At 42.0% G+C, this 25,928-nt stretch overlaps 4 protein-coding genes across 4 annotated transcripts; 2 read left to right on the forward strand and 2 right to left on the reverse strand.

Moving 5' to 3' along the window:
• Positions 1 to 615: 615 nt before the first annotated feature.
• On the reverse strand, positions 616 to 5,057 carry ndufs8b (NADH:ubiquinone oxidoreductase core subunit S8b). Its single transcript, XM_085789718.1, has 7 exons — positions 4,959 to 5,057; positions 4,013 to 4,067; positions 3,868 to 3,927; positions 3,654 to 3,743; positions 2,812 to 2,984; positions 2,244 to 2,372; positions 616 to 1,160 (listed from the first exon to the last, which is right to left on the reverse strand). The coding sequence occupies exons 2-7, from the start codon at positions 4,065 to 4,067 to the stop codon at positions 1,029 to 1,031; spliced, it is 639 nt and encodes a 212-aa protein (XP_085645844.1). The 5' UTR covers positions 4,959 to 5,057; the 3' UTR covers positions 616 to 1,028.
• A 368-nt stretch (positions 5,058 to 5,425) lies between these two features.
• On the forward strand, positions 5,426 to 13,421 carry tbc1d10c (TBC1 domain family, member 10C). Its single transcript, XM_085789720.1, has 10 exons — positions 5,426 to 5,555; positions 5,969 to 6,105; positions 7,253 to 7,352; positions 7,911 to 8,018; positions 8,188 to 8,294; positions 8,575 to 8,689; positions 8,976 to 9,041; positions 9,161 to 9,350; positions 9,524 to 9,681; positions 10,645 to 13,421. The coding sequence occupies exons 2-10, from the start codon at positions 5,969 to 5,971 to the stop codon at positions 13,351 to 13,353; spliced, it is 3,690 nt and encodes a 1,229-aa protein (XP_085645846.1). The 5' UTR covers positions 5,426 to 5,555; the 3' UTR covers positions 13,354 to 13,421.
• A 147-nt stretch (positions 13,422 to 13,568) lies between these two features.
• Positions 13,569 to 19,166, reverse strand: rad9a (RAD9 checkpoint clamp component A). The gene is made up of 12 exons (XM_085789716.1): positions 18,864 to 19,166; positions 18,666 to 18,736; positions 18,452 to 18,525; positions 18,276 to 18,324; positions 17,353 to 17,467; positions 17,137 to 17,236; positions 16,832 to 16,938; positions 16,363 to 16,469; positions 16,176 to 16,240; positions 15,981 to 16,082; positions 14,810 to 15,062; positions 13,569 to 14,059 (listed from the first exon to the last, which is right to left on the reverse strand). Exons 1-12 carry the CDS (start codon positions 18,895 to 18,897, stop codon positions 13,949 to 13,951), a joined length of 1,188 nt encoding a protein of 395 aa, XP_085645842.1. The 5' UTR covers positions 18,898 to 19,166; the 3' UTR covers positions 13,569 to 13,948.
• LOC146979725 (uncharacterized) lies at positions 18,520 to 25,338 on the forward strand. Its single transcript, XM_085789721.1, has 7 exons — positions 18,520 to 18,743; positions 20,134 to 21,596; positions 21,681 to 21,790; positions 23,148 to 23,529; positions 23,806 to 23,944; positions 24,014 to 24,192; positions 24,596 to 25,338. The coding sequence occupies exons 2-7, from the start codon at positions 20,721 to 20,723 to the stop codon at positions 24,854 to 24,856; spliced, it is 1,947 nt and encodes a 648-aa protein (XP_085645847.1). The 5' UTR covers positions 18,520 to 18,743; positions 20,134 to 20,720; the 3' UTR covers positions 24,857 to 25,338.
• The last annotated feature ends 590 nt before the right edge of the window (positions 25,339 to 25,928 follow it).

The raw sequence follows: 25,928 nt of genomic DNA on the forward strand, positions 1-25,928 counted from the left end.
CGGTAAAAAAAAAAAAAAAAAACTTGTTTGAGTTTAGTGCAGCCACCCTATCACAGAGCATGATTCAGCAGTCTGCTAAACCAAATTCCAACACATTCATTTTTTTAAGATAAAATATAAAGGAATTTAAAGCGTGTTCCTCTAGTTTTATTCTCCAGCCTACCGTTTTAATCAATTTGATGATTTTATTATAGGATACGTGTCTTAACACAAATGTTGTCCTACCAACTCATTGTTTGTAGGCACATTTTAATTTATTCTTTTAAGGTCTAGAATATATACTACACACAATGAAACAATGTTCATCATAACAGTTTATATTTGTGTTATATTATCCAGCCATGTTTAATTTATTAATTGTGGCGAAACATGACTTAGCTTGCATTTAATTACCGTAGGTGAGAATTGTTATTTTTATTTTGTTGCTTATTTTTGTATTAGTCCATTGCTACTTTAGTTCAACTCAGTCAAACAAACAAAAATCTGCAAGTCCTCACATACTAAAAGTCGGATCCAAAGTCATGTTTCAGTCTTAAAACGATTAATGAAACTACTGGTATTCATTATTTTGCCAGTCTACTAGGACTACTTGTTTCAGCACACTAATACCACAAGTGAATAATGAGTTTTATTATCATAGTTTATTTCACTTTCTTGAGTAGCAACAGCAACATTACATAAAATATACTTTATCAGAAACATCCCGCCTATTAAATCAATTAAACTACGCATTTAAAGTGCAGCAGAATAAAGTCTATTGTATGTGCATGAGGTGCATAGGTTACACAATATTAATCCAACATCACGCAGTGCAATATCATCCATAAAACATAGACAAAACATGAATTGTGCGTTTTAATAATTTTTCTCAGCTCTGACAACAGAATCTGAGGTAGCAAGGCTTCACTGTTCATTAAGTATATACTTCATTTTGGGATATCTTTAAAGCTTTGAGTAGTCTCTTTACTGCATAGAGTGATACATCAAGACCTATCTTTATTAGTCAGTAAGCAGATATGACGGTTAGTCTATCTGTACAGATAGTCTGCCTGGATGTTGGCTGCTATCTCAGCCTCCCATCGGTCTCCGTTGTTGAGCAGCTTCTCCTTATTGTACAGCAGTTCCTCGTGGGTCTCAGTGGAGAACTCAAAGTTTGGACCCTGAGAAAGGGATTGACAAGAAAATAAAATAAATTAAAGATCTGTAGGTCATTAGTGTCATGTTCAGTATAATACAATTTTGGCAGTGGATTGTTTGGCGGTTGATTGTTTGATGCAGTGTTTAATTACAATAGTAAAGAGCTTTCCATTTTGTGGAAGGTAAATAGATAGAGATAGAGATATATAATCTGCATAGTAATCTACTGTATTCAGTATCTCATGCTTGCAATAGGTTGGATTAGTCTTTTTTAGTAAGTAATCCAAAAGGCATTGTTCAAAACATGGTTCCATAAATGTACGATAAGCTTCTCTGCTTCATGATGCTTCAAAGAAACTAAAGTAGTGTCATAGGATAACATCTTCATTTTATAGTAACTTGTCGAGGCAGGCGGGTTCATTGCAGACATCTGCTGGTATTAATTGGTACAGTATGCATGAAACCAAACGTATTTCTGATGATTCAGTCATATGATATTGCTTCCCTGCCTTTGAACCTGGTGACCCGGTTGTGGACTGTTGACATTTGGGAGTGGATTTTAAAAACACCCCCCATTTTGTCGGGCTGCCATCCTACTTGCCATGAGTTACCGTTGAAACATTTTCATTAAAGTGTTAGGGTAAAATCTGTAATGGTAAATTTGAATATTCCTTTGTTTTAATCACTTGAGACGCCCCCCACCCTGCTTTCCCCCCAAGGTATCAGAACTGCTTTTGTTTGTTACCCATTTGTGTATTTTAAATGTCTAGACCTTCACCCTGCAGCAGACAAAGGGGTGTGGAATATACCCGAGGGGGGGGCGTTCCTCAGGTATTAATGTTTAAGTCTCCCCATTGTCTTTGTCTTTTTTTTTTTACCATCACAGCTCGGGTGAGGTTTGACCTTTCTTTGCAAGGAAATAAAAACATGTCGGCCGGCGAAGTCTCTATTTCATTATTCACCAACAGCAAAGCGCAAGAAAATTTCCACGACAAATCACTTCAACGTTACAACAGGGTAAATACACATACTGAACAATTAATTGTGGAACTGATTATTATGTGTCTCAGTGCAGTGCCATTGAGTCATTGTAGGATCATTCCCACCTCCACAATGGCATCAACAGGACAAGCTTCCTGGCAGAAGCCGCAGTAGATACATTTTGTCATATCAATGTCATAGCGCGTAGTTCTCCTGCTGCCATCAGCCCGAGTCTCAGCTTCGATTGTGATGGCCTTGGTTTCAACACAGGGAAAGCAATGAAGACACAAAACAAGTCAGTCAAGACAGACGGGAATTTCAGCAATAAATTTATCACAGCCGTAGCAGGGATGCAACAGCGAGCAAAAATAATACTGTATATGTGATGAAGACTTTTTGTTTTCTGCTTATGTTCATGCATCAAATATCCAAATATTTTAAAAGGAGATAGTTGTAAGATGAGTTTCCCATTTGATTTGAAGACAGAAAGGAGAAAAATGAAGATAGAAGAGAATTAAGAGCTGCCGATAATTCACGATAGTCCTTAAAATTTTAAAAGTTTTAACTACCTGTGCACTGCTGACTAATATGTCTATGAAATTGCTTTCACATGTATTTTTGACCAACCATATACAACGAACAGTACATTTTTGATTTACATGTATAGCAGGAGCGGTGTGTGCTTGTGTTCACCTGAGCAGGGCAGATGGCCTCACACAGCTTACAGGCAATGCAGCGCTCCTCTCCATTGGGGTAGCGGCGGAGGGCGTGCTCGCCACGGAAGCGGGGGGACAGAGGTCCCTTCTCAAACGGGTAGTTGATGGTGGCCGGTTCACGGAACAAGTAACTCATGGTCATCGCCAAACCTGAACAGAGAATGTGCCATAGCATCAAAGAGTGCCGATGCCTGAGCACTGGTTATATTCTCTACTTTTCTTATTGTCAAATCCCATGAAAAGATCAAGGCATCACTCGTCTTTTTTCAAACGTTTCCCTTAAGACTTACATCTTTGAAAACTGGGTCAGACAGATTTCATTTTTATTAAAGAAGTCGTTTCCCAAAACAGCCCGACACTGTCATTTTTTAGAAAAGTGGATTGAATAGGGCATTTGCTGGGGACTTGTAAATAATGCAAAGAGGGCATTTTATGAGGCCTTTTATTAAACCTTGACATAAACTTATTGTGAATGTACTGTTCCTGATTCACTCTACATTACTGGACTAAGTTACATCAAGAAAAGACTTTAGATGTGATATCCTTGTGAAGTTAAATAAACTAACCTAAACTTTTTTGTGTTTAAATCAGAACACTTTTGGTGCACTAATGAATATTAACAGCAAAAGGCGTGTTCTTACTTTTCTATGGCAGAGGAGTACAATGAAGGATTTTGACTACACACACAGTACTTGGTGGCACATTAAATCCGTGGATGGTTCATGCCTTTTCATGGGATTTGTAGAAAGTAATAATAAGGTTTATCCTTTAAACCTTTAAATGATAGGTTATCTATATAGAGATCACTGTATCTTTTACCTCTAAAAAGTTCAGTCCATAGGAGGGTTGTGGCAGCCCGATCAGTGATGGACCTCATGTCTGTCGGCAGCTCCTGAGCATTCACATACTCTGCAAGCAGAACAGAGGGGGTGGAAGAGGGTTGGACAAGAAACCCCCCAAACAATGACCAGCATGTTTTCCCTCCATTGAGAATGGCCTATGAACAGCCATGGCTTTGTGTGCCAGTACTTACTATATCCCTCTCTTGCTGCGCTGAGACTAAGTGGGCGCAGGACACCATATCCATACGTGCCTGGAGATACACACACATGTGATGATGAGATAATGCCTCATTCATTGATATTATTTTATTAATGACACCTGCTCCAAGTAGCTACCTTGCTTTGAGTAGCACTGGAGAATGCGCAGTCTCAGAGTAGTAACGTTGGACATCTGCGCAAAGAAGCCGGTGAAAAAACAGAAAGAGAAGTAGTTGATACGATTTACAAGAGCTACTATTTACACAGAGACACATCCATTGTTGCAACTCAAGAAAAAAAGGAGGGAGGGAGGGAGACTACCAGCTGACTGAGCACAACCATCCTACATAATCTTGCGCCCCAAATCCCTGCCGTTACGTCAGCCGTTTGCCACATTCAGGGCATTCTATCAGCGTGGGAAATTCAACAACATCCAGTTTATACGATTAGGTGGCGTTCACGTGTTAGATGCCATTACTGGACCAGCGGTCGCCACTTAGCTTTGTTAATATTAACGAAACGTTTTATTGTGTCCAGTGTGCTAAACTTTTTTTAACGAGTAAAAAAAAAACTAATAAAAAATACACGGTAGAATACCTGTTCCACTTTAAATAAAAGACTTTACTGCAGTAGTGTTAACATATATGATACTGTCCACGATAAGCGCCTTTGCCGTCATTTTTCCACTGGGCTGGGTCCTTTCATAAACAGACAGGTGATGGATGAGCTTTTTAACGACAGACTTGAATGCGTCATTACAATTAAATAACCGTTAGCAAAATGTTGTTTCTCTGTTACGTTAGCAACTTTAAAACAGATTTAAAGCGTAATTTGTCGTTTATCTTTGATTTACTTTATAAATACGCGTTCGTTATACCAAACTGTGTCTCCAAAGTGAATAATAAGCTACACTACTACAACTAGATCGGTCACTAACTTCAGTATCAGAGGTGCTCTTCAATTTAGGGTAATTACCAGAAAACAGATAGCAACTCCATGGATACAATATGTTTCCTATAATCGTGCCCGTAAATAATCCTCGACAGTCAGTTCGTCATTTTAATAAATTCAAAAGTAGACTTACCTTTCTCAAGTTTTAGGTGAGCAACAACTGACGGCGGTCCCTGAACTGCGCAGTTGTATTTGTGCTGCATTCAAGTGCTGCTCGGTAATTTCCCCTTCGTGGTGAGGGAAAAAAAGAAAACATCATTGTGATACCGGTAGTCTCCACTGGATTTATATTTCACTATCTATGGCATACAAAAGTGGAATTAACAAGAGGAAACACATATAAGCACACGATCAACAGAGCATGTTCCACATTTATTAATAATTAATTTAATTTATTAATTTATTATTTATTCAACTCTAATGAATCATGTTTGAGTAAGCTATCACTTCCATGACAGCTGAAAAATGTAGGCCTATTCCATAAAAGTAATAGTAGTATTCATTTATGTGTTTTGTCTGAACAGCTTACAGTGTTTTACAGAGGGGGTTGATCTAAGAGTCATCATGCATTTGTAATACTTATAGGGAGAGACAGAGGGAGGGAGAGAGACAAAGGGGGAGCAAATGCGCAAGACAGAGGGAGGAAGTTTGTCTTCCTCTCCCATCACTAGAAGATCTCACACTTCACCTCTTCGGCAACGAGTGATCAAACATGACGGAAATGTAAAAGGTAACTCTTTAAATGTATATTTTAAGAGGTTTAAGAATTGTTCTCTTGGGTTTGGTTATTTCCTCTTTACGTGGATATGTGTGTGGTTGAAGGACAGGAAGTTGATTTATACTGTTTCACACTCGTGCGAAGCAGGTCTCATAACCCTGACTTGAATAAGAGACCTGGTAAAATGTACTTTTAAAGTCTCATTAAGTACTGCAGAATCTGCTCTGCTCTTACTGAGCATTAAAACAAATACTTGTATACTACTAAGTGGCCTACGGAGTTAAGGTGTTGAACATCTTTGGTGTTTAAGGCTTTGTAAAGTCACAAATCTCTGAGACAAAGCCACAGCAGATTCACATAATCATGCCACTAAAGTAGATTGTTCCAGGACAGCTACTGAGAGACTCTTCTTCTCTTTCAACTAGATGTTGAGTCCGTCAAGTCCAGCTCAGAAGCACCTCAGTGAAGAGGACAGCTCTGGATCTGATGTGGGGTCAGAGGTCGGTGTGGAGCCTGAGACCGACCGGTTTGGCTTCATCCTCACCAATGGATCTACAGCTGGGTGAGCACCTCTGCATGTGTGCTTGTCTGCTGTTTGTGTATCGTCATCTACCACAACCAGGCATTCTGCTTCTCTATTTTCATTTCTGTTTTAACTGATCAAATGGTTGTGAGATACTAAGTACGCTGAGGTAAATTGTGTCGAGATGTACAAGACTCAACTAAGCCCATCATTTATAAAACTACAGACCCCAATCAAATCATAAATCAAGTACAGTACAAGAAAAACACAATGTACTGTTGAAATCTGTCGACCACCAATATTAATCTATTTAAAATAAATAAATCTTTAATATTTCAAAAATATTTGTAAACATTTGTGACTACTAAACATACAGTTTTCATTTATTATTATTATTGCAAAGAAATGCTTGTATGCTTCTACTACTTGATGTGATTATTAACAATTAACACTAGCTACTGCTTTATAAGTCGTATAGCTTGTGAGCTTTAAACATAAAGTCAATCAAAGTTTCAGGTTAAGGTCTGAAAGTGGATGTGACCTGCTTGTGTGAATTTTTAAGATTCAGATATTTTCCACTGTTCTGCAGAGAGGCATCCCCATCGGCAACAGCTTTTATATTGTATGAAGAAGGATTATTTCTGAAGCCGTCAGGCCTCAGTCACAGGAAGAGGCAAAACCTATATCACAATACCTACATTATAATGCACTTTGGAGATAATGCAATAATGTGGCTTTTATATTTCTGCACAAACACATAATCCATGCCAGTAAGAGCAGAAACTGCAATGGACACTTTTATTCATTAGCTGTAGATGAAGCAATGTAAAATCAGGATAGGACCAACTGAACAAAGAGCTACCTGTCGTCTTCACGCTTTCCTCACTGATAACATCCTGACCTGTTGCCACGGAGACATCACAGTGCTAACGTGTGGTTTTCCTGTTTCCTGTCTTGTTTTTTCGAAGCACTGCCTTTCTGTAATGACAACACACAAAAGTGCACGCAGAAACACTGCACAATGACTGAAAGGTGTCAAGTTAACGGCTTTGAGAGCGTTGACACTGTACAACTATAATGGATTAGACCCACAACAGGTGTGCATTATTCCCCAGCACTTAGGGAATCCAGTTGTTTCATGTATTAAAAACACTTACCTGGTGTTTTCTATGCTGTTTTGCGTCAGGAGCGCGGGCCCGCCCCCTGAGTTGGTCAGGCAGAGGGAGACCAAGTGGATCAACATCATGGTCCAGTGGGAACGGATGTTGTTGAAGAAGACCAGTAAGGTGGGTCCATAGACTGTAAAAGGGGTGGGTCGCATCTTATACACTTAAAGTCATTAAATGTAATGACAATCAACTCAATGAAGGATGGTAGACAGAGGACATTTTGTTTTGTTTCTGCAGGAAAAGCACAGCAAATAACTGTAAGGCCAATGTCAAACAACATACACCTCCCTTCAGAGAAAGAAAAAAAATTCAAATTCACTGTGAATGACGCCACAAAATTCAATGGGTTCACTATTTTTTGCGTAATCCTGGTGACAAATAAACAAAGACATGAGTGAAAACATAACCTCCTCAGCAGAGGTAGTAATGTTAATTAAGGCTGAATCCCATTTAGTTGCTTCACTTTTAGAGTCCTCCTATTACGTATACTGACTCACTGTCATGCATCACTGTGACGATTTCCCTGTTTCGCTAAGTCAAAGTGTCAAAGTGCTGTGAAAAAGACTATTTATAGTGAATAAATGCTGTCATCTGATTGATACAAAATCTCATCACTGTAGTCATTTGTGTCTGACTGCTCTGGGCTCATCCGGTGTCTCTGCTATCTCCCTTCAGGTCAAAGTGCAGTGTCAGAAAGGCATCCCAGCCTCGCTGAGAGCAAAGTGCTGGCCGCTGCTGTGTGCAGCCACAGAAAGGATGAAACAAAGTGACAACCTCTACCAGGCAAGAAAACTTGTTGCAAAGTCTGCAATGCAACTAGTGCTGTAACAATTAGATGATACACTGATTTCGAAATGTAGATAAAGTAACTGTATGTTTCTTATCAAGCAATTGTTTTTTTTGTTTGTTTTTTAACAGATGTTTCACTTGTGTGTGTTTGTTTATGTTTCAGTCTCTGGACTCGCAGGCTGCTCTGCAGAGCTGGGTGGATGTGATTGAGAGAGACCTGGACCGACAGTTCCCCTTCCATGAAATGTTCCAATCCAAGGATGGACATGGGTACAAAACATTTCTATAGAAGAGTTGACAGCTGCAGAACAGTCCTGCAGTTTCTTTAGTCATCAGCATACCTCTGCCTCTCCACTGCTTTTTATGTCTGCAGCAAAATTAAAGTCATTACTTCATAACGACTAGAAAGTAAAGAGCGATATAATTTGCAATGGCATTTTAACTCTACCACCTGTCTATTTAAAAGAGGGTTTTTATCAGAACATAATCATGAGCTTTAAAATTGTGGTTTATGACTGACTATGTGGTGTGTGTACGTGTGTGTGTGAAGGCAACGTGGTTTATTCCGGGTGTTGAAAGCGTACACTCAGTACCAACCAGAGGAGGGTTACTGCCAGGCGCAGGGGCCTGTGGCTGCAGTGCTGCTGATGAACATGCCCGCAGAGGTAGCAACAAATAACATGCCTCTGTTAAATGAAAATGCTGCACACATTCAAAACCATTTCATTAATCTGGATTTTACTGTAAAAAACAAAACAAAAAAACATTAAGACACTGAATATGAAACAGTTTGCTTCACCTGTCTGTCCAATTATTAGCATTTTTGCAGTCTGTCAAACAGCACAAAAACTGGTTCAGAGGCATAAATACCTTGGTAATAATAGTGTAATTAATGTTTTACAAAAACATATTAGTGAGGTGTCTAATACTCACCTTATCTCACCCTGACAGGAAGCCTTCTGGTGTTTGGTGCAGATCAGTGAGCAGTACCTGCCTGGATACTACAGCCCTCTGCTGGTGAGGAAATGCGTGTTCCCACCAGGTTCCCACACATGAACAAATGAACCTGATATGCTATGAATTAGCTCAAATTTAGCAAAATGCTAATGGGTCCATCCACGCTATGCGTTGTACAGGAGGGAGTCCTGTTTGATGCAGGTATGCTGACCTGGGTCTTGAAAAGGACGTGTCCAGCTGCACATAAACACCTGCAGCACCACGGAGTGGAGCCCCTCATGTTTGCCACTGACTGGCTGATGTGTCTGTTCACGCGCCACCTGCCATTCAACACGCTGCTCAGAGTCTGGGATCTGTTTTTCTGCTACGGTAAAGCTGAACGTAAACTGCATGGTTTTCCAAAAGGAACTAATATACGTACCGTACATGTTGTTGACCATAATTGTACTATACTGACAATTTTCAGCATGTGATGGGTTTGATATGGCCGCCACTGACAGCATACCCTGGTGTCATTTGTACCTGGTGTCTCCTCTGTGCAGGGGTGCGAGTGCTGCTCCAGGTGGCCGTGGTGCTTGTGCGTCGGGTGCTGGGTCGTGCCGAGCAGAGGAAGCAGTGCCAGGGCCAGATGGAGACTCTGGAGAGGCTGAGGGGCGTCAGGGAGCAGGTCCAAGACGAAGAAGATGCTTTCATAGCAGAGGTAATAAACCGCTGTTGACTGCCATAAACTAGAATTATATACACATCAACTTTCTTGCATTTTCATTTAGGCCCCAGTTTGTCAGAAATATACATTTTGGTTATAAATCCAGTATTACTGTATTTCCTATTCTTCACTTAAACATGGACCGGGGCGAAAGGTGGCACTGTTGTATGTTAATGTCTAGAAATAGACTTAAAGGGATAGTTCAACATTTTGGCAAATTTGCCTATTGCCATAATCCCTATAGTCATAGAGGTAGGTTCATTAATTATCGGTGCATGTTGTTTTGAGATCCACGGAGCAGAGATGTGAGCTTGCTCAGCGAACACAATGGAGGTGCTGGACCCCTGTCCCTCAAAACTCATCATAATCCAACAAATCCACAACGCTCTTGTGAAGAAGTTCTGACCTGCACATTAACCACGAAATGAAATAATCATGTATAATAATTATGTAACATTACGACACATGGAGCAAATACTCAGAACTACTTCTACTACTTTTGAAATCACTCCGCCCAGCAGCCGTGTCTGGGATGTAGTTCCGGCTTTGCATTTGCCTCGAAAACAACTCTGTCTCATAATGTTACATTATTATTTCATAGCGTGGTGAATATGATGGTCACAACTTGTCCACAAGAGAGTTTGGAGTTGTTGGATTGTTTATTTGATAAGTTTGATGAGGGACAGGGGACCTGTACCATTCACCTCCATTGTGTTCGCTGAGCAGCTCGTGTCTCTGCCCTGCGGCTCTCAAAACAACACGCACCTATAATTAAAGGTAATGAAACTACCCCTATGACTATAGGTATTATGGCAATAGGCAAATTTGCCAAAGTGTTGAACTATCCCTTTAAGGTGTGTTTTCACTACATCAGTTACACTGTCTTCCTCTGAATTGCAGAATAATTGAAGGAAAATGATATTCAAAGTTTTCTTGCTCCTTTCCCTGCACTCTCAGGTGTGCTCAGTGACACTGTCAGCCAGAGATCTGGAGAAACAGACGCAGAAGGAACTAGATAAGTGGAGGAAAGAAAAACCCTCATCCACCTTTGACCCCAGGGGTCGCTGTCTCGGATACCAGATGGCTTGGGCAAGGATTCGGCATACTGAGGAGGAACGGGACAAGAAAGAGAGACAGAAAGGGAACCTGTCTGTCCCTCTCGCTCGCTCAGCCTCCACTCTGTCACTGTCTCCTTCGCTCCTCCAGAAGAGGTTCAGGCGAGGGGCAAAAGGGAGCACAAGTGAATGGGAAGGCGGTGGTAAAATTGTGAGGCACCTTTCGATGGGAGCAAAGGAGGACTGGAGAAACTTCAACGACTTTAATTTTAAAAAGGTGCAGGGCGTTCAGGAGGAGGATGACGAGGAACACAAAAAACAGAGCGAGTCAAATGCAACCGAACAAACTAAAGAGAAACAACTTTTAGAGGAACCTATAGAGACAGGCAAAGAAAAAAACGCACCAATCGAGCACACAGAAGAAACAGTGACAAAAACAGAAGAGGTTGAAAAAGTCTTAATTTCTAGAGAGACAGACAAAGAACAAAATGCACCAATTAAGCACACGGAAGAAACAGTGACAATAAAAGTAGAGGATGAAAAAGTCGAAACAAAAATGGAGGAGCTGGAGGAGGAAAACCAACAGAAAGAGATAAAGGATGTCCCAAGTGTTTCAGAACAGAGAGAAGAAACAAATAAAGAGTCAGAACCGAGTCAAGGTCCCGTCGAAGATCAGACTGCTGAAAATGTTCACAAACCTACACAACAGGCAGAGGAGCTGGACTCCGACAGCCAGGTCCTGGAAGAACAGAACCACGAAGTGCAGGACCAGGAAATTGAGATCAAAGACACAGAGGAGGAGGCAGAAGAACAAGTGTCTGAAAATGAACATCCAGTTGCTGAAGAGGAAAATCAGACTGAGATACAGAGAGAGGCTGACGCAGACACATCCACAGATCAAGAAATTCAAGCAAATGTTGACTCGAGTGAAGAACGGGTGATTCAGGCTGATGTGAATCCAGAGGAGAGGACAGAAGAAAATCCTCCACAGACAAATGTGGAGGAACAGACACAGGAAGAGACTGTGACAGACGTTTCAGAAACAAGAGCTGAGTCAAATCCAGACTCTGAGAAAAACAGCGACATCGAAGCAGCGACTTTCACAGACCCGGGTCTGACAACAGAGACTCAGGAGGAAGTGAAGGAAGAGGCAGACGAAACCTCACAGGCTGATGTATCTGGTATTGAGTCACTAGCAGATGCCGATATTAAAGAAGAGCACCACACCCCGACAGAGTCAGAAACTGATGAAAAGCCTGAGGAAAACGGCACCAAGCCAAATGAATTAGAGACTGAAGAGGTACAAACAGATACCGAACACATGGAGTCACAGACAGAAACTACAACAGAGGCAGAAATGTTAATCCTGCCTTCACCTGAGTGCATCCAACAAGAACACACTGACGTAGTGGCTGACACAGAGAATAAAGCAGAAATACCAGTTGCTCATGACACAGCGGAGGAGTCGAGTGAAGCATGTGCTCGTGGTTCAGAGGAAGATTGTGATACAGAGGCAACTGAACCCACACAGGAAAAAGAGGAAATCATTCTGACTGAGCCCTCAGACGCCCAGGTTGACAGCGGCCAAACGGCAGTAGAGGAAACGCCAACTGAAACTCAGGCTCCTGACTCGGACACACCTCCAGAGGATGAGGAAACCGAACCGCAGCCTGAAGCAGGGGGCGTCACCACTGAGCCCGATGGGGAAACGAGTCCGGTCGAGACGAGCACCTGTGAGGGAGCTGCACCCGAGGAGCCGAGAAGCCAGGACGCTGTGGCTCCTTCAGAGGAGGAGGAGGAAAGTACAGGAACTGCTCAAGAAGACGCTGCAGGAGGGGACGACGTCTTCACATCGACTCAAACTGTGACAGACGGTCCGTGCGCTGACAGTAACCCACACAGTAGCCCGACACAGGCCTCCGGGCACCGCAGCAGCCGCTCCTCTGGCGATTTCTGCGTCCGCAAGCCCTCCAGCTCCCGTGGGTCCAGGTTAACACGCAGGCTCTCTGAGGATCTCTTCACTGTCCCACAGAAAACTAGCCAATCCCAGCCTGTCCCCCCAAATCAACCGGAAGTGTCACACTTTGAATCGCCGTCCGATCCTGCGGTTGTAAACCCACCCCAGCCTCCTCCTGATGCGACTCAGCCTTCAAAAGACTCTTCATCAGTGGCTCAAGAAGCGACAACCGGCACAGCAGAAGAGGAGGAGCCGCCCTCCACCCCGAAACGATTCGGTCTCTTCCGCAGACTGCGGGGAGAGCAGCCCAAAAAGGCAAAGAAAAAAGCGGCGCAGAAAATGCAAGTCCCCAAAATCTTGATTCAGGATTTCAGCGACGAAACGGCGACAGAGAAACAGGTTGAGGAGGAGGAGAGTGAGGAGAAACTCAGCTCGAGGGAGAGGAGGAGGCGGCGGAGGGAGCGAGAGAGAAAGGAGAAAGAGGAAGAGAGGCTGAAGAAGAAGAAAGAAAAGGAGGAGGAGAAGGGGAGGGAGCGAGAGAGGAAGATGAGTGAGAAAAGTTTGCAAAAAGAGAAAGGTGATAAGCCTCGATCGGCAAAGACTGACTCGCAGACGCTTAGATATTCTTCTTCTTATTCTGAATCTTACTTTTGACAAAACATTTGTGCGAATACCTGGAAGGACGAGTCTCAACAGTGTAGTGAGAAGCAGCAGGTTCAACTGTTACTTAAAGCTGTAACGATAAGATAACCGTGTTGTCCAGACCTCATCCTTCCATCTGATCTGTTGAGGCACTGGTTCAAGCATCAGACATCATCCCCTTCTAAATCTTTTTACATGTAAATAAATAATAAATGATGTTTACATACTTTGAAACACAAGTTTGTTTTATTCTGAGGGACTTTTTTGCAGCACCCTGATCACAAAACGAACAGAAACTAAATAAAACAACCAAAAACAAACAGGAAGTGCTAGTTTTACATAATCCCAGTTTTCAACCATTAACATTATAATTAGATAAACGTCGTCCCGTACTGATGGCATCTGCACTGTTTTGTCCATGTAATAAAAATAACAAAAAAAATGGAGTTGAAATTAAAAGTCCAAGATGTCCATCTCCGTGTTTTCAAATAGTCCACAGCACAGGGTGTGGTGCAACAGTGATTACAGTGGATTCACATACACCCACTTTTAGGTCAGTCTTGTCTCTCTCTCAGTCCACATCCCATCAGTCCACTGTCACCTTATTTTAGGTGTCGTCATCCTCACTGTCACTGGCCAGGACTTCTTGACTTGTGACTGGTTGCGTACTCATCTGAGAAGACGGGGGAAGCACCGATCCAAAGAACAACGAACAAAACTGTGGGAGGACAAAAGAGAAGTATTTAACCCAAATGTCACATAAGAACATTTTTTCCCCATCTTATTATTTGTCATCTGGAGCTTAGTTCATACTTCACAACTTTACCAGTGAGACATCAGATTATTCTAAGATATACTGGCAGCTTGAACACGTTGGATATTACTCTATAGGTTATGAGTGTCTTGCAATGAGATCGTCAGAGAAATAAAAAATAAAACAGGGGTGGTAAGGTGTATGACAATAACTCTCCTGTTTCTGTTCAGTATTGCTGTCATTAGTTCCAGTCACTGACCTCTCAAAGTGGAATAATGCTTGTAATCAGTTCATAATCATCAATCTGAGAGGAACTGTGAACTCCCACTTCAACATGAAAACACTCATTCAGAAAAAAAAAAAGAATTTCAAGTACACACTTGGTTTCAGGAATCGTTATGCAAGAGTACAAGGCCAGGGCAGAGGGTGGTGAGATATTTTCAATGAGCACATACATGAGTAGAAAATGCATGTTTATACTAGTTGGTGCTTTAACAGCACAGAGCGCTACATCAGAGTGTCAAGTGTGCTCTAGTCTAGTATTTGGACCTAGACCTAGACTGACAGAGTGAGAATAAATTCGGGTTAGGAAATTCATATTTCACTGTATTATGATGTTCTATAAATGTGTTTTTAGACAGCCATAGATGTAAGAATTCATTCTGTTTCATCTCCCAACACGTTCACCAAGTTATTTCGAGAACTAAACCGTACCTTCTTATTAGGCGGTCTGTCTGAATCAGCTGCTTCACCTTCCTCCTCCTCTTCCTCCTCCTCGCTGTGTATTCTTGTCCTGTGGTTGGCTGCAGCGGGCTGTTTAAAGTATGTGGATTCGGCTAATGGGGGTGTGAGCGGAGCTGTAGCCGGTGGACCTGGTGCAATACTGGTGTCCATGGCGATGAGGTAGGAGTCTATGTCATCATTCATGAAGTCATCGGGAGGAGGAGGAGGGGGCGATGTGTGCGCGCTGGAAGGGAAAAAGTACATGAATGAGGAAGCAAAGGGTGAAAAAAATGTTACTCCCAGGCTCCGTAACGAGAGAAAGCCGACTCCTTTATTAAGTTCTGTTTTCTGTTAAGTTTTGTCATGATGCAAATAAATTCAAACTTGTCCCAGCTATCTTAATTTTCTTGAATTAAAAAATTAAACAGTAGCTATTTTACTGTTCCCTTATTTCCCTGTATCCCTTATTATGCTGAGTAGCCACACCAACTACAGCCCAAATACAGACAGACACTGCTGAGAGTGTTAATTAATTTCTACAGGTGAAGTCACTCTCACCGAGAGCTTGCTGCATGACAAGCCAGAGAAGTAAAGTGTGCTGTACATATTTTAAATTACAGATGCTTGTCAGTCTGCATCGAAGATCCATGTTGAAGAAATCTTTCTTTAACCTACCTAATCCATGACTGACAGGACATTGCACTCAACTCCAGAGCCAGATGTGAACACTTAGCCCTGCACACATCTGTTACATGTCCTGTGCTCCGTTTATGATAAGCAAAGTTTGTATAAGTATTCAAAATTCAGCCGAAGTCCTCTCTAATACGTCACATGCGCAACATCTTCAATGACTAAATGTGTGTCACTTTAACACAACTCTCAGACCAAAGTTTTACGGTGGCATTAATTATGCCACAGACCGAGTTGCTAAAGCTGAGCAAATGAGCTGGCTCTAATAACCTGACAGCAGCTTTGTGGTGAATGGACTCTGCACTGAGAAAATATAATTGTCCACCAGGTGGCGCAGCATCCCTGCACAGTAAACGGTCAACTTTCCGGGCTTGTCATTACTCCGGAAACTATTTGACAGAACAGTTTTTTTCCCACAACCTTTACGTTCGAACTGGCTGACATCTGACTGACGGTTTGGTTTGAATGTTACCGTTTTGTGTTGTTGTTTTTACGGTGGTTGGGGTCGTCGGAAAGTGTAGCCAGTACAAAGTTCCCCTCCAGGACACTGTCTGTTACTGAAAGCACCATAGGGCTGAAACACACACACACATGCACACAATATAAATGTCAATACATTGTGGTAGAAACGATTGTTCAATTGATATCTGTATGTGAGTGTGCTTACCTCCCTGGCTCATCAAAGTACATAGAAATAGGGAGACCAGTGGACTCTGCAAACACTAACAAACCCTGGAAGAGAGAGAGCAATAACACGTTTTAGCTGCTACCACCTTTTCTCCCTCGCCCCCTCCCTCCAGAATTATCCTCTTATTCTTTTCCGCTGTCATTCCTTCTTTTGTTCGCTGTCTCACCCGTAACTCCTTCAGACAAAATGTGACGCTGTTGTGAGCTTGGACGGCGAAATGGTCAAACTCGTCTGAGGCCAGGCACAGCTCTGTCAGCATGGACTTGGACTGTTCTGAGAGAGACCACAGAGAAAATACACTTGTATATCTTTAAGTTCTATTTCTTTCAACTTGAAGAGTTAAAAGCCACAAATTACATCTGTTCAGAAATGACAACGAAGACTACATAGTGTCATGCTCATGTTTGGCCTGTCTACCAAATAAAGACACCATCATCCTCTCTTGTCAACGGTCTGTTTTTTTTCATTTTTGTATCATAAAGCTGTTTTAGCAGATGTAGGATGAGTAAATATAATTACATACACTCAAACTATAGTTACTTTTCTATTTTGTTTCTCTGCTTTCATGGAAAGTTTTTAAATCTCTGTACATTTGTCAAAAAGAGAACCGTGATTTTGAGAAAGTTTTGTCACACCTGTATCTTCATCCACATGGTTCCTGACCCACATTCGTTCATCACTCACGGCCACGGTCACTTCTTCTAGCGAGGGAGGGAAGTGCACAACCGTGTCCACCAGCAGCCTGAAAGTGATGGGGAAAACAAACGTAAGGTAGGCTTCTTGTGCGTGAGGTGGACAGAAAGAAGGAAAGCAAAGAGTTACATAAAAAGACATTTTAACAACAATCACAACAGATAAGGTCCACGACACAGAACAAAAGAAACGCTGTCAATACTACAATAATATTTTGACAATGAACAATGCAGAACAGCTCACAGACCTGGGCTGGGCCCTGAATACGTTGGCACAGTTGTCCTTATCAAACACCGCCTGTAAGCTTTCACTGTCCTGGAAAGACAGGTTATGCGTCTTCAGCAGGCCTGGAGAAACAATGCCAACATACAAACACTCAGAGCTGGAATACAAAGCCATTAACGCTCAATTTGCTTGGTGTTAATGAGGCGTAACCCTCAAGAAGGCAGTGAAGCAGCGATACCATGTTTGCAGTGCAGGGTGAAGGTGAGGCGGTCCTTCTGCTTGTCCAGCTCAATGTGACACTTTTCCACGGTCTTCTCCAGAGACGCCAGAGACCTGAACACTGCCTGCACACTCTGATTCACACATAAAGAAACACAAGATTGGTTATAAATGAACATAAACAAAAGCTCACAACTACATCTGTAAAGCATTTTGTATTGTGTTTATAAAGGTGCTCTATATATCAAGATATTCTATAATTGTTATTATCAATAGAAGAAGAAACTGCAAATAATATTTTAGTGATAAGTCTAAGCGCTTTTCTTTAATTTCTAAAATCTAAACGTGTATACATGCCTAATAAGTCTTCACAAGCATTAGCTTGTGACATTACTGGCATGTACAACAGTTACAACAAGGAAGCTCAGTGGTTTTGCACCAGGCACACAGAGATAACCACAAGGCAGCACCATGGCAGCAACATGACAGGAAAGATAGTGTTTGAAGTTGAGTAGTGAGAAGAAATTTATCCAGCCCTGCCATAAATATTGCAAACAGCGTTAGTAAAACCCAAACATGAGCACTAGAGTCCCCAATGGGACAGGCTGTACAAGGAGTGTGGTGTAACTAAGACAGGTAGAATAAATAGAAATATGTTGTATATTAGAAGTACAACCATAGATTTGTGTTTATGTCAGATTTTTACAATACATTACACTCCCACGAACCTGAATTACTGTAGATGTAACACTTGCACTGTCATTGAGAGGTCGTGAGAACTAGCGAGACAGTATTAAGACACCAAGAATAAACATCAACAGCTCCGGGGGTCGCTATGTCGTGTATGACAAACACTGACATAGATAATTACAGCCCATGTACGTGTGCTGACCACAAGCGATAAGTTATATGAAGCATCAGAAGAACCGTGGCTCAACACACCTTTATTGCCATCTTGCAACGGAAGGCATGTCCGCTGGGGAGGGTGTACCTTTGCAAGAAAAGAAAAAAAAGGGGGGTAGGATGGGGGGCTTAACTCATGGATATGATATGACAGACAAAAAAATGTGATACTCAGTGAAACACATTTCATTGCTGATTATAAACACAATCTGCACCTGCTGAAGAACAGTGGTGCGAACAGGAAACAAGCATATGCCGACCGGGAGGAGTTCACAGACCGCAGGGCCAGCTAGAGAGAGAGAGAGAGAGATATCAGCAGTATTCTTTGACGCAAAGTGTGCACCAACAGGAAGCAACAAGATGTATGCATGGTAGGAGGAAGTGCTGGGTGTGTGTGTGTGTGTGTGTATCACTATCAGAGCAGCTCACCCCGTCTTCCTGAGGCTCCACATACAGCTCATCACCGATCCTGGACAGGGAGTGGATGGCTTTGGCGAGCACTGGACGGTACACACACACACACAGACACACTCACACACATTAACCAATATTATAAACAGCTAATTAATCTCATAAAGTGTTTTTGTAGCAAAAGACGGAGCTGGAACAGGTGAAACTGTTTGCTACCTTTCACGTTTCCTCCCGTCACCACGCAGTCCATTTCAGCAGAGATGTTACTTTTCCGTTAAGTTAGCAAACTCAGCTAAAAGTTAGCCGAGACTACAGGCTACACACCATCACAAACTAATACAGTATCGATATTTAAGCGGCTACAAGGCGAGTAGAATAGCTCCTTGTGCCGAAAACATACTCAATTTAGTTTTAGTGTTGTTTATACATTTTATTTTCGGCTGTGGGTCCAATAAACTGTATCTCGTACCGATCTTGACGTTGTTTACGCCGCCATTGCCCGCTTCCGCTCTGTGGACCAATCAGAGATAAGTGAGCTCAGTGGGCGTGGCCAACTGCAGGCATGCGCATCGGTGTGAGAGAGCTGCAGAAGAGGATGTTACGGTGTGTGTGTGTGTGTGTGTGTGCGAGACAGAGAGACTGAGAGCAGTGCTGTGCTGTAGGTTGTTTAAAGGATGCACTTAATCAGGTATTTGAAATGCCAGTCACAACTATTGTATATAGCCGAGAGCATTAATAATTATAGGATTGTTGATAGGCCTATTTTTTTTCTATTGTCAACTATATAACTGGTTAGAACAACACTGGTAAAGAGGGACAAAGTTAATTTACTCAAGTGCTTAGGAGTAGATGTAGTTAAAACTCTTCTAAAGAATACTTCTCACGTATTTACTTGTAAACCCACATAGGTTTAATTCAGGTGCATTTCAGAGACAGATATTGTAGTTTTTGCTTCATTGCATTATTAATCTAACACTTGTAAAATAAAACAAATCACTTCACACAGCTTTATACCTCCTCTGAGGTTCATTTATGTATCATTTTCATGCCATGCACTTATCAGAATTGTTAAATAAAAGTTACAAAATGTCAGAAGGTAGCTAATAATATAGCTAGTTATTTAAAAGCACACTCTCCAGGCACCAATACAACTTTAGGGAAAAAGTCACAGAGTTTATATGAAATGGGTAATACCAAAATTCATTGCAGGAATTTTCTATATCTTTCATTCTGCAACACATAAATAGCATCTGCTCTCAAAAACGCCCTGTAATTACTACTCGATGGTCACTGTGGGAAGAAAGAGAGAGTGTGTGCACACGTGTGACTGAGTGAGGGAGACAGTCAGTCAGAGCAATAGGAAGGAAGGGAGGGCGAAAAGAAGGATGTCTAGAGATTCCCAGAAAGAGCGAGAGAGAGGGAGGGAGAGTCACTGTCAATGCACAATTATCTCACCTCACTGGTCTTTCTCGTTGGTCTGCTTCAGTGTGTAAGATCTGAGGAACGCTGCCGTGTGCCATCCCTCCTCCCCATCACTGGTGATCTGAACGGCTGTTGGAGAAGAGGTGTGACCAAAGCAGTCTTCCTGTACTGAAACCTCTGACTTTTGATGACAGAGAGAAACTTTCAAGGGACACGAGAGGACAAAAGGCAGGAGTCGCTTCGACTTTGACTCGGCGTTGTGCCAAAGGAATACAAAGAGAGTGTGAGAGAGATTTCTGCTTACATTTTTGAGGATTATGAAGAAGTGGAAAAAGAAAAAAATCTATCCTTGCTGAGGAAGTTAAATGTCTTGATACTTGCTGCGAGACATTGCTATGTCAATAATGAAAAAAGATTGGAACATGAAGAGAGAGGGAAACAACCGTCACAGGAGTCTTAACACCAAAAGCTGGACTTTGGGGTGACATCATTTTTACACAAATACTTTAATCCTTCAGTGTCTTCAGTCTCTTTTTAAAGCCGCTTATTACATAAGACATGGAGTCCATTCCTTTTTAGCAGACTATACTTGTGGCTCATTGTTGACATGCCTTTCTGTGACTTCTAGATTTGACACAGAGTTGTTCCTAGATGTCTCAGTCACATAATCCAACAGATGGTCAGGCCTTGCTGCAGTCCATGCTGCAGAGACTGAAACTCCAGTCAGGGAGAGAGGGCCAGCCATTCCTGCACACACCTGTACCCGCCACAGCCGCTCCCACGCTGAGGGAAGATGGGGGGACGGGAGCCTCCAACCTCCAGAGAGTAAACAATAATTCTGTAAATGGCTTTCAGTTTGGCACCAATGGCGTCCAATCAAGACGGTTTGGGACGCCTAGTGTGGGCAGTGATTTTGGCCTCGGTGGTGGGAACGTTCAGCAACCAGGTCATGACAGGGGTCTCGTTTCCTTTCCCTCCCAGAAAGACAACACGGACAGTAACGCTGGTGAGAACAGGGTGTGGGTACAGGCCACATCGCCCGGGTTCACCTCGACAGGAACAGAGCAGCTGTTTCCCGCTAAATCACTCAAGGATGCTGATACCACTTCCTCTGAGAGGACTGATGGGGAAAGTGTGAGTTTTGTCAGTTCCCCGCTGACAAGACATATTCCTGATGATAAAGATGCCGCCACAAGGTTGGGACAGAATCAGGTCCAAGATCAGGGCTTCAAACCCAAAGTGTATTTGTGGTCTCTGACGCCCACGGAAAGTCAAGAGAATAAAGTCCTGCTTATGGGAAATGGAGGATTGGGAGCTCTGGCGCAGAGTAAAGACATCCAGTTTGCAGCAAATAGCCAAAACACAACCAGCAGCAGCAGCATTAGAAGAAACCAGCGATCATCTGAGAAAAAACCAAGGAGATGGACACAGAAGTTGAAGGAGAGATGGTTGGACAGGACGGGGGGGTTGAGCAAAAAAGGAAAAGAAGATGGGGCAGCAGACCAGAGGAATGAGCAAGGAACTGAGGTGAGTCTTGCATTTTGGATATATTCACTTAATATTGTCAAAATTAAGATAAGATGGTGAAACTGCAACTTGTTTATTTCACAGACTTCCCCTCAAAACCAGCTACACACAGCAGAAACTCTCATCAATACATCAAATAAGGAGCAAGACAGTAAAGCCAGGACGGAGGACAGCACTCCCGATGGGCATGTCAGGTAATTAGTCAAATAAATTGCAAATACACACCCTACCAACCCGACACCAAAGTTCTCATAATCAGGTTTCGTTGATTCGTCTCTCAGTCCAAAAGTTACACCAGTTAGATATGTGAGGTATTTGTGAGCTGTGATGTTGGTCTGTGCTGTAATGTTCCCTCTGATGTGCCAAACACACACCTCTCGCTGACAGCAGCTGTCACCAGACGTCTTCAGTCACAGGTTTCGTACTGTAAAGTGAACATGACCATTTTTATAATATCTTCTTCTAATATGTATCTTATTTATCCTATCCTCTTGATGGTGGTTACATATTCCATAAGCTATTGGGTTATATCTGTCACTATTTTATGTGCTGATTGTGATTTTTGTTTGTTTACTCTTTTGCAAAGTAACTAGTAACAATTGTCTGAAAGTTTCTTCACCACGCTGAGAATTGGAGAACTGAGTGGGCTGTGATGCTAAATTACTGGGGCTTAAAAGACCCCGCCATCCCTAAACTTAGCTGTCTCAGAGGGGTCAACTCAATATCAACTGAAAAAGTGCCTGACTAAAAATATGATGAAATACTGACAATGATTGATATATTCAATGAATTACCATAAGCATGTATCATAACCTACACAGGAATTTATAATATAGATCTAGAATAATAGATCATATGCTGTGATTGGGGGAGCAAAACCAAAAACATGTCAGAAAGCAAAGGGGTTAGAAAATAGTGCAAATGCAATGTTGGCCACTGCAAAAGTTCACTGTGTGTCGCGTAAAAATATTCTTAATACGCCAATTTTATGTAATCACTGCATTCATTATATTATTTTATTTCAAGTTTATTTTTTGGGCTTTTTATTGCCTTTAATTGATAGCACAGTCGAGAGAGAGACAGGAAATGGGGAGGCAGAGAGGGGGAATGACATGCAGGGGCGAACCAGGGCTGCCTGCAGTGAGTACAGTAGCCTCAACATGGGGCGGCAGCTCTACCAAGTGAGCTAAATGCCACTCCATGTTATTATATTTAATCTACAATAAAATGTTATAATGGGGTTTATTCAAGTAAAATATTTGTAACACAACGCGTGGCTTTTATGGAGTTGCTGGTCAGAAAAGACATCAGACAGAAAAAACAGAGGAAAGACAGAACAGAACAGAAATGTATGGGCCCAGAACTCATAAATGTGCGGCACTGAATAAACTGCACTGCTGATGTTCGTCATAATGACGCACGTGTAAAGCTGTGAGACAATGTGGCTTTTTGAAAAATGTATTTCGGGATAATAATAGAGGTCTACGTCACATCAGATAACATGTGAGTGATATGATTTGTTTACAGTATAAATCTCTTCTCCTGTGTCAGGTCCTCTAGTGATTTTGAGGTTGGCCTGGGCTCATTCAGTCTACTGGAGGAGATTATCACAGGTCAAGAGTGGGCGAAGTTCCTCAATCCAAACCTCCCAGCCCCCTCGGCCAATCAGAGACCCTCACAGGAGCCGCTGAGCCAATTCAAAATCCATGAGAACAACTCGTGGAGCTTCAGGGGCACCGAGTCATCACCTGTCTCAGGTTTCAGCATGGCACAGATGTCACCCGCTGCTTCCCTCCCTGTCAGCATGGACATGTCAGCGGGGAAACAACAGCACCTCGCTCATGCAACAGCTGATCTGTCAGAACCAATGGAAGATTTTCAGTCTGGAGAGAGAGCAAAGGGACACCAACAGAGACCCCCCTTCTTCGCTATGGTCAGATATCTCTTATAACATTTTCATGGAAATTATTTATAATAATAATAATAATAATAATAATAATAGTACATTTTATTTATAACGTGCTTTTACAAGTGCTCAAAGACACTTATATAAAGATAACGACACAATTAAAATACAGAAACAATGTATGTTCTTCTTCCTGTCAATATTGCAACACTTCAATAACCACATTTCTTTAACTTTACATCTTTGTTTGACCTTTTTACTTTCACTTTTGTTTGAGTTGATTGCCACATAATTTGGTTTCAGCCTGCAGATAATCAGGACAACTCAGCACTGAAGAGAGTTCCCCTCAACAGAAAGAGACAGCATCAGTCAGCAGAGAGGGTTCAGACTGAGAAAATGAGTGATGTCAGAGGTGAGAACAAGTTCACAAAAGTCATGCCTTGTCATCTGCAGCAGACATATCTGAAAATATGTTATTAATTTATTTTTCTTTACTTTTCTCATTTCATAGGGGGGAGCAGCCATGCGATGGATGAAACAGGGTCAGGACATGATGAATTCATGGCAGACTCTCCTGCTTCCCCTCTCTCTCCATCCTCCTTTAACCCTTTTGCTCCTGCACCTCGGGGTGTCCTCAAACAGTCCTTATCCCTGAATTCAGGATGCTCAATGGAGACCGTGACAAAAAGGGTGAGATATTGTGCATCACAGCGCCTCCTTGTGGCCTTAGATTAAAGGACAATCTCCACAGCATTTTACTCATGTTTCTCACTTTTAAGTTTCTGTGGATGAAAGCATCTCCCATATGACTAAATGCAAATATACGTACATTATATCATATTATAAGCTAATACTAAACCCTTATAATTTGCATCCTACTGACACTGTTCTCCCACAATAAAACGTACAAAGGAAATGCAGGAGTTCGGCTGCAGAAATACAAATAAAATATAACAATAATAAACATTCAATTCTATATGTAGCCTATGTATTAGTCTATACAGGTTTTCAGATTGCAGATATTTTATTACCAATTCATCCTCTGCTATTTTCTGTTCACATTCATTTATTCTGTTTATCTTCCCTGGATCAGAGGCGAGTTGAGGAGAACCGCCGGGTGCATTTTTCAGAGATGGTAGTGTCCATCGCTGCTCCTCAGCTGGATGTTAATGCTACAGACTCAGAGGAGGAACCAGAAACAGAGGAGGACTCTGTGACAGAGCAGGACTATGAGGTGGAGCAGGCGGCGGGGGCGGCGGCGGTGATGGAGGAGGTGGCACCGGCACGTAGGCCCGCCCTCCCTACATGGATAAAGGCTCTGAAGAAGAGGAACATGGGGAGGAAACACAGATAGTGACTGTCAAACTACTAAAACTGAGCATCTGGTCTCACACGTATTTTGTTTCAATTAAAATAGAGGAAAGGAATCTCAATGAAGTGAGATTCACCAATTTGAAGACTCTTTTGACAATATTTTAGAAAATGTCATACCAAGCCGACAGCGTCACAAGATTTGTAAAAACTACAAAACATATAAATGTTTGCTGCATTGATTGTTTTGTACACTTTAAGTACCACTTTGTCTTATTGCTTGTCAAAGGTCAAAATAGTAGTTGACCAAGCATTTCCGGGCTGCGCCGTAAATTCAAAAATGGCAGCAAACCTGAATCTGAACTTCTCATCTCATGAGGACTATGGTGTTGAAGCATCACATGTCGGTTTTAATTGAAGTTGTTTTAGTTTTATTTTATTTTTTTAATTCTTGTTTTTTAGTCTGTGCTTTCCTCTGTTTAGACTGGGTTATATATTGACAGTGTTGCATTGGCTTTTAAAGCAGTATACCAGAGGTCTGTTGTGTTGCCCTCCTCCTTCAGTATCACAGTGGACAGCAGCAGACGAGTGGTCTGCTGTCTCTGTCACTGACTCATCCTCCATATCCACATCCTGTCCGGCCATCCTGACAATTAACCCCAGAGGGGGGAAAGAGATATGAGTCGCAGCAAAAGCAGTGGTTTCTAATTTGTCTGCTATTGTATTCAACTCTTGACAAGGGGAAAATATGTTTTGAAATCATTTTCTTACTGGAATCAGAGAGAAGCACTTGCTTTTATGTCTTGACAGCGTTTTTTCACTCAGAAAATCACACTTTTTATATGTGTGTCATAAATAAGTTGGTACACCCTTACAATGTCATCAGCCTCTGTTTTTTCTATAGTTTTTATATCCTGGACATAGAGCTACGGTGATGCATCTCTGCAAGTGGAACTTTTACAGAGGGATCATCTGAAAAAGTAACAGTATTTGCACATTTCACCTTCAAATGTTATATGAAAACTCAAAGAAACTTATTTCTTTTTTTCATTCTGTCAAGAGACAAACTACAGAGGACTTTATGGCTCTGTGTGTTATGCTCTGTCATTTCCATT

Source organism: Trachurus japonicus, chromosome 10, assembly GCF_045865225.1.
Source record: "Trachurus japonicus isolate A0001 chromosome 10, Traja_1.0".
Taxonomy (NCBI): domain Eukaryota; kingdom Metazoa; phylum Chordata; class Actinopteri; order Carangiformes; family Carangidae; genus Trachurus; species Trachurus japonicus.